General features: G+C 36.8%; 1 protein-coding gene across 3 annotated transcripts; it reads left to right on the top strand.

Moving 5' to 3' along the window:
• Nucleotides 1-907: 907 nt before the first annotated feature.
• RB195_013434 (uncharacterized protein) lies at nt 908-8,113 on the top strand (the record flags this gene model as incomplete). Of its 3 annotated transcripts, XM_064203241.1 has the most annotated exons (9): nt 908-929; nt 1,613-1,745; nt 2,770-2,851; nt 5,334-5,466; nt 6,001-6,177; nt 6,318-6,396; nt 6,641-6,729; nt 7,864-7,990; nt 8,059-8,113. In XM_064203241.1, the coding sequence occupies 9 exons, from the start codon at nt 908-910 to the stop codon at nt 8,111-8,113; spliced, it is 897 nt and encodes a 298-aa protein (XP_064059120.1). The 3 variants fall into 3 exon arrangements, with proteins under 3 accessions (XP_064059120.1, XP_064059122.1, XP_064059121.1); XM_064203240.1 differs by lacking the exons at nt 7,864-7,990; nt 8,059-8,113 and adding an exon at nt 6,859-6,893; XM_064203239.1 differs by lacking the exons at nt 908-929; nt 1,613-1,745; nt 2,770-2,851; ... (2 more) ...; nt 6,318-6,396; nt 6,641-6,729 and adding an exon at nt 6,934-6,958.
• Nucleotides 8,114-8,780: the final 667 nt, after the last annotated feature.

Here is an 8,780-nt window from a genome sequence, read left to right as displayed (position 1 = left end):
GAGATTCTAACTTAGCTCTTGATATCTTATTCTTCCTCTTTAGGGAAAAATTGTACATCTAGCGCTTTATTCACTTGATATTTATTTTTGAGGTTCCTACTCCTCCTTCTTCCATTTCCTCAACTTTACTTCAATTCTTCTTAAGATGCATACTTCTTTGTAGTTTATTAAGAACTTATTTACCCACGATGTGCATTAGAGCCAGTCTACAGAGGAAATCAGGCAAAAATTGATTCTAAACTTCTGGCGCTTGGTCAAGTTGAGATTTCTGACCTTCCAATTCTCTGGAGACGAGGAAATTTTCTAGAGAATAACCGCAAATATGTTTCTGTTAACCAATTTTTTTTGCACTATCATTCCGATACTTTCTTTAGGTTATTTTTATTGACCACTGGCTGGATTAAGTTCATTTCACGTATGCTTACTAACTTATTCACTTTGATTCTCATGAATCGAGACGTAGGATAGGAAATTGAGGTTTCCAGACTTGTCCACGCTAAACTCAACTCAACTATGAACCCAACCACAGTTTCTTTGGAAATTGCTCGTGGTGCCACAACGATTACCACCCTTATCACTGCCATAAGTCTCTCCTAAAAAGTCAGCAATCGATAATTGAGCACGAACTTTGATTATCTGCAGCCCACCTCATAATTGACGCCCATTTAAATTTTCTTTTTCAAGGCATTCACTTGCAAGTTTCGTAGTTTCTTTCTCTTTTTCCAAATGTGCTCTTCATAAAAGTACCGTTTCTTTCGCTTCTTCTCTGTTCACTGTTGAAGTATCGGTCTACTTTTCGTTTTCGGTCAAAATCGAAACATTTTATGCATTTCTCTAAACAATATACACACTTCCAGACGACCGTTGCTTATCTGATGTGCCCAGTGGGTTGAATTGGTTGCTTACGATGCTGTTGCAATTTTTATTCAGTGAGTTAATTTTCTTCTTTTTTAAGTATTCAAAGACGAATGTAGCGCAGTCGGTAGAAGTTTCGGCTGTGACTGCACGATCAATCAGTGGTTCCAAATCGCTTTAGTGCCAACCAAATCTTTCATTCCTTCGGGGTCAATAAATTGGCCCTAGACTTGCCTGGGAGGACAAAAATACTGGTCTGACGCACGGACTCGCCCCCGGATCTCATTCTATGGCTGCACCCGTGTTCATAAACCTCTTATGATACTGAATTGAAGTCGAACGCGTAGGCGTCAAACCCATAGGGATTAATCATCGCCATGCGTGTTCGTCCTCTTACCTTTAGTGCATAGAATCGCATCCTATTAGGACATTGCTTTAACTACTGTAAAAAAGGCATTGTTTAACACCGTATTCACATCGTACACCCATACAAATTCCGGAGAAAGGGTAGAAAGAAGTGGGAGCACGTTTTAAAAAGTTGTTGGAAATTTACACGGTCTACCGCTTCTGATATCAGCTTATCAGCGCAGCTTCGTTAATAACCGCTAATAAAGTTTATCGCAAGCTAGTTTCAAAAACGATACCATCGCAAGCAAGGTACGAAAATTCAGGAGAGGTTGAAATGAAAAAAGAAGACCACGGCAGTCTTTTTAAAGAAATAAATATTTGATCAATTAATGACTAGTTATTTTTCTAGGATTTCTGGTTACCACTGTGGTCACAATCTCGGCCAATACCGTTGCGCTAGGCAACTTGGCGGTAGTAATTCGAGGCGAAGGAGTTCTATCCACTGACGAAAATCCGATCAAAGCTCCCACATCCGATTTATGGTGGGTTTTATTGATTTGTTTGCTGATTACTAGAACATTCTTCTTCTTTCTAGACTATTTTGCAAAAGTCAGCATCATCTTATGCGATGTATTTAAGTTATTTAAAGATGTCCGCAAAAACACACCACCTTTCGTTTGTATTATACTCCACTTCTCATCGTTTTCCACTGGCTTGAAATGCTGTAAAGCATTTTCTACCATAAATACATGGAAAATAGGAAGTTCCAGAAAAAGAATATGATTTTTGAATATTAGAATGTTTTGATTGGATGCATCTTTTCCTCCAGGACATAAAATCTGGAGAGGAACTTTTGGTGCTGAACATTCAAGATTTTCAATTTTAGTTCCCGTATTTATTTCATTATTTAAAGAAGAAAAGGACAATGGAATTGATCTCTATTTTATACTTTCCTTTTTCTCTCTTTCATTGTAGCGGTTTCAAAAAACAGATTTCGCATAGACATAAATGAATAAGATGTTCAAGTGGCCAGTATGAAGGTACGGTAGGTACGTTTTCAAACGTTCCTATTGAGAACAACATCTGACAGGACTTTCAGCGCATAATCTCTTCTCTCATGAAATTTCGTTACAAAATCTTTCTTTTGATTGAAAAGTAATACCAGCGCTATATGCTATGTTACATATGCTTCTGGAAAATACTCTTTGCCATTTCCTTTTTTCCCCCAAGTATACGAAAGTACTTAGTGTACTCCTATATACACACGTACATTTATCTCTTTTTTCCATAACAAATTTAACTTTTCCACTACTTTTTTTCCTTTTCCCATTTCCTCTTACATGGAACAATCCATTACTTTGGACTTGTACTTTTACGACATGTCAACATATTTCACTTCTTTTCCTGAAAAATCATGGATTATCATGGATTTCATGGATTTCTTCGAAATCTTGAGGCACTTTCAGACAAGATGATGAAATTGTGCCACTCGTTTAGGGGCCATCAGAGGTTTATTCTTAAAGGAGGGAATTTCAATAGTTTCTATTAAACTCGATTGAATTTTAGGTGCCAAGCTAGAAAGGATGGTGAGATTCAACAAATCGCATGGGCTCGATTTATACGAACGAAGGATAGAAAAGTTTTAGAGGTGAGATGATGACTACCAAATTTAAGTGGGGCTATGGAGTTAGATTAAAGTAATCTTAATATTATATAATAATATCTTAATATTCTTAATATTATAATATTAAATAATAATATTAATATCTTAATATTTCTTAATATTGCCAATATTTACTCAGATCACTAAGAGGAAATCTTTCCAATCGATAGTAAATCGATAGCGATCCTCTTCAGTAGCGTTCAGTCGCCTGTCTATACTTCTCGCTAACGAAAACTACCTGTGTATGTAGCTGTGCAGTATTTCAGCTGGAATGATTCTCTTTGGATGATTCAATATTTACGTCGTAAAAAAGTCTAATATTCGACGTTACTGATAACAACGAATCGATTCTTTAGTAGAATAACAACTTTTTACTAAAGATCTTTTCGAGATAAATAGGCATCGTTTTTTCTCCGCTATGGTCTACGAAAAGCATTTTCACAGCCGCAATCTCTACCAGATGAATTTAGCGTGCAATAAAAACATTATTTTGTTTTTTTATTCATTTAAGAGATGTTCCAGAAGATTAGCAAGTGAAGAGTGTTAACAATCCCAGCTCCTGGTTCCCAATGATAACTTACAAGTTCTAGTAGATTTTCTTTCACTAAAATTGAAGAGATTTATTCCCTTCCATATTTATTTTAAAAGTACGATTTTAATTTTTCTTCCAGAAAATGTAGGTAAACATTGAAAGCTCAGCCTTAAAACTGCAAACCTCTCACCGCATACTAGTTTTGGATAAATTACTGCAAAAATTATTAAATCAATAAACAGAGGTCGTAAAAGTATGCCAATTGTCAATTGGTTGGAATATTAGCTAAAACAATTGTACAGGCCTTATTCGAAATTTTTATTCACAGCGCATTTTTGCTGAGCAACCAGCGCACAACGATTTCCTTCGTTTAAATAGAAAACGTTGCTGTCTGTATGTTTATCTGTATGTTATTTGATGGACATATTAGGCATTAGTATAGATGGAAGACATTTAATGATTCTACTCATCATGATTCAAGTGCATTTGTATTCCCATTCGTTGTTGAGTAGGTGCGTGCGAATACGACTGATACTTTCGAAAACAAAGCGCCAGCGTAGAACCGTGGAAAATATTTGGTGGATCTAAACAAACAAATGCTATCGTTTCAATTCCTGGACGAAAAAAACACCCGCAACGTATTAATCTATCACAAATCATAGTTTTGCTGTTACATATTTCTTAAAGGCATCACCCCACGAATCTGAGGTGGTACGGATTTTGTGTGGAGTATTCGTATACGGGATCGTAGATTATGGAGAAGAGGGTGATTCCGTCCATTTCTTCCTAATTGCCGTAAAAACGGTCCGGAAGATACGGCTTCAAGCGCTCCGGTGTGCTTTGAGCGCTTCGTTACTATCCCATATACGAATACTCCACCTGAAATCCGTGATACCTCAGATGCGTGGGCTGATGCCTTTACTTCAAGTGTTCGATAACTGTTGTAGTCGATGGACGACGGCAAAAATGTCGATAAGCAAAATTTTCATCATTATCTGTTTTTGCGGTGAAAAAAATATAATTGACAGATTTTTCATAATTTTAGACGTGAGGAACAACAGCATTGAATCTCATGTTAGGATCAGATTCAATGGATGTTCTTTATGAGAACGTTGTAGAATTTCGAGAATTTACATTTCATTGTGTCCAATACCACAAGTATTTTTTAATGGTGCTTCAAAAATGTGATATTCTGTGACGGGTACATCAAGAGATTCTTCACTTCCTTTTATAAAAATATGCGATAAGTGTAAGTATAATATGTAAGAGCATCCTAAAAATCTCCCCTTTATATGGGAAATTGGCGGCATGAAGAAAATTTCCAGAAAATATAAATATGACATGCATATACAGATTTTATATACCCAAATAATCTAAGACAATTTGAGCTGGTTTTTTAGAAGTGTATCGGAGTGCTTAAGTTTTGAAATATGGGAAAATATTATTTTCAGGGCCATTAGTCAAGTTAATTTTTTGTTGTTAAGCAGAACAACGCTACAGTTGTTTTCTGGGTTTTTCAAGCGTTTTTTTTCTTTTGTTTCCTGAATTTCGAAACAAAGTCAATTAATCAAGGTTTTCAGCACAGCTGTAGAGGCGAAAACACTCATCTATTATAAGAGTGGTGTTTTCGTTGCTTGTACGTGACTACACAACTTCCTACAGATTTTGAAATCCCATTTTTCAGGAATTACACACTGTGTTCATTCCCAAAAAGAAACAAAAAGAGAATTTCTCGATTTCAAAATTCGAAATTTCCAAAAAAAAACCATGGCAAAAGTGTCCCAATGGTGGACCGAGACGAAAACTGGGCCTCGACAATCATCCAAAGCTTCTAATTTCTGTTTTACTAAAAAGTACAATACATCTATTGCCGACTATGTCTAGTTTCTGGATCGTAAAGGCCTCGCATACACTTTATCAGAGTTTTCCTTCCAGGCACAAATAGATCCTGATAACCGACGGGCTCGACTTATTTTCGGTGATGCATCGGCAGCGGATTCCGGAAAATATCGTTGTGAAATTCGAATCGATGAAGGAGAACTGGTATTCGGAAATATGTTCGCATATTGTAAGTCGTATTGATGTCAGAGCTCTGTTAGTTAAAGGCAGCGTATAACGAATCTGTCGTGGTATGGGTTTCCCCTGGATATTTTCTATACAGGGTCATAAATTGTGGATACGCGCGTGGTTCCGCTCACTTCTCACTGGATCACTGTAAACAGACGGTCTGGGAACGCCATTTTTTTTGTGACCAGTTCTATTGCAACGCGCCATCCTTGTGCACGCGACGCGTCCAAGTGCGATCGGCCTAAGATCAATGATGTCTTCTCACCAGCCTGTTCAAGTGAAAACAATGAAGAGGCTGCTGGGGAGACTGGAATTTGTGCACAGAGGAGCGTTCCAACGCTCCTCGTAGGAACTAAAGCAGTTCCCACGCCGTTTTTTTCCGGCGATTAGGGAAAGATGAGCGAAACTACCCCGGATCCCCCAGTCTACAACCCCATCTCTAGCTTTTCCCACGAATTCCCTCACCACGTCTGATTCGTGGTATGATGCCTCCAATATGAACGATCTCTCATGCTAAGAAATCAGTTTGTTCCAGCACGTCCTGTGGTACACACGAACTCGTCCGAGACGATGAAAGTCTCGCCTTCCGATCCTACCCTTGTTATCGCTCCAACAATATCTCTCGCCAAAGATTCCAATGCTCACCTTGTCTGCCCGATTCATGCATATCCACATCCTAACGTTGTTTGGTATAAGGATGGAATACCACTTGGTTTGTTATTAGATTATTAAAGCTTTCTATAGTAAATAACAGTTCATTCTGCCAAAAAAAAGTTACTAAATAGCTTGCTCATCCTATTTCGACCCTACATTTCGAAAATCTCCGCCTTCAATAAGTAGTGCTTCTTACAGAAGCCTCAGCAAAAATTATACTCCACAAAAACACACTCGAAATAAATGGTTTAGAAGACGGGGACGCTGGTATGTACAGGTGAGCGGAATTTTCCTACGTTCAAAAATTTATTTCTAGGTTTTTTTTTGGTTTCCTTAGATTTTCTTGAAAGAACTCTCATTCTCTAAGCGTTTCCTTTCTTTGTAAGGAGGTCACAAAAAGTGTTTTTTTTCCTGGTTTTCAACAAGAAATATTTCTTCGAGAGATACATAAATCCAGTGATATCCATAATTTCTGAAAGCGTTTAGATTCACAAACAAAATCGAAAGCAACTAAATTTTAGATGTGTCGCCTCGAACCAATTTCCTATCTACGTGGATGGGCCTGAACAAGAATTTGAGGTGAAAGTCGACCGGGAGTTGAAGATCAGTGGTGGGTCTTTCAAAGGAATAATAACAGTTTTACATAATTTAGTGTAAAATCAACAAAATACAATGGTACAAGGATAGGATATAAAAGTAAACGCTTCAGAATGTTTATTGTTAATCGACGACTTTTTAGGGGATCTGAGGTCCAAGGATCAGGCTGCCATTTAAAATCTAACTTAAATGAGCGTATAGTAAAGCAAAAGAAAGCATGTTCCCAGAATTTGGCGACAAAGGTCAAGCCGCAAACTATTCGTTTTATCAAAAACAATAAAATAACTCCGCAAATGTGAACAATATATTTTTTAAAAAACCGTTTCAGCGACCATAGGAACTTACGCCTACAACGTATACTTTTTTCCGAAAAAGTGACGTTTACAATCGTTCAGCATAGCTTAATCGTTTTCCGGCAGTAAATTTCGAAATCGCATTGAATTTTCGAAACCCTTTCCTCTAGAATGACTAAACGTTTGAAAGTCTGCTCGAAAACAAAAGAGGATGGGGGTATGAAATGAACTGAAATCCATCTGGACCTCTTTTATTTATAATTATTGTCTAAAACATTTTTCTACACGACAGTTTTAATAAATGTTAGGGTTTTTTCTGCCACTGTCACCCATTCGCAAGCATTCTTAAATCTTAGGCAAGAAAAAAAAATTATTGTTTCCAATGATAGTTTTAAAAGTAGTTACAGTTCCCCGGAAGAACCATTTTACAGCACCGCTGCACTCATTTTTTTGCTGCACAAAAAGCGTTGAAACTTTAGCTGAAAAAATTTGATAATATGGGAAAAATAGCACTAAAACTTCAAATATTGTAAGAAATTCAAGATGGATCCGAGAAATTCCTTAGCTAAGGGCATATCATATCATTATTTTCTATTGTCCTTGTTTTTGGATAATAAAATGGCCTGAACTAATTTTAAAAAAACAACGAAGACCAAATAGCAAAAAGGTCATTCTGAATGCTTGTGCCACCTTTCAGAACGTAATAAAGGGAGGGAAACGTAGGGAGGGAAAATGAGTCCAATCCCATATAGAAAAAAGAGGGAATGGTGCAGTTGTGTTTGTATCCTGAGCTCAAAGATGATTTTTTTTTTCGAAAGAATCTATTTCAATCTTTATAATCCTACATATTTCAGGAAGTTACGGATGGTTGCTACCTCTTATAGTCATATTCGTCATTTTACTTCTTCTTTTCATCATTATTTACTCTTGTCAAGCATGTAAGCGATATAAGGCGGATCAATATCACGTGGCCGAAAGAGAGTAAGTTTTTTTTTCTTCGCTTATTTCCTCAACATCTATAGCTGTACAAAATAAATCCGTTATTTCAGACGAAACTATCGAAATGTTGAGGATCAACGACTGACCGACAACAAGAATTACTAGTTATTTGTGGGCTAGTAATTACTTCTCTATCAGTTAACAAATATCTCGACATAGTTTATGTTGTAATGCGTTGGATTGCTAATTAGTTACAAGTTCGAACAGTGTCCCCATCGTTGAAACGAGGGTGATAGTCTCCCCCCTCCCCCATCGATTTTATAGCAGCAGGCATTTTTCGATACTCACACTGCCGTGCTTTTCTTTTATTATGCGGAAAAATCAACCATTGTCTCTAGTTTTTATCCAACAGCTAGAAAAGGAAAACTCCAAGGACAACACAATGTTTAATTTTTGATTCCCACTATGTATATATGATGCTATTGTAATGTGTAGATGGTTTGAGTTAATATTTTATGGCCTACTAATGTTGGTGGCCATACTAATCTGGCAGAAATTGGTGGACAGGTTATCGGATGAATTGCATCCTTTTCATTGGGTTTTAATATGTAAACTAAAATTTATGGATAGGGAAGTTGTTCTCATATATAAATCCTAACGAACCTGTTGGTTCGTTGTACTGTTAGTCTTTAATCTGTTCTCCTTTTTTTTGTCACTAATGGGCTTTGCATGTAAACACACCTTTCTCGTATTTTATATTATCAGATTTTGAGATTTTCCGTACTTTTTATGGAATTTCAAAGAATCGCCATGAAGAGAAAAACTGTCATAG

This window comes from Necator americanus, chromosome V (assembly GCF_031761385.1).
Source record: "Necator americanus strain Aroian chromosome V, whole genome shotgun sequence".
NCBI lineage: Eukaryota > Metazoa > Nematoda > Chromadorea > Rhabditida > Ancylostomatidae > Necator > Necator americanus.
The sequence above is the reverse complement of the archived record's forward strand: the minus strand, read 5'-3'. Positions and strand labels throughout refer to the sequence as shown.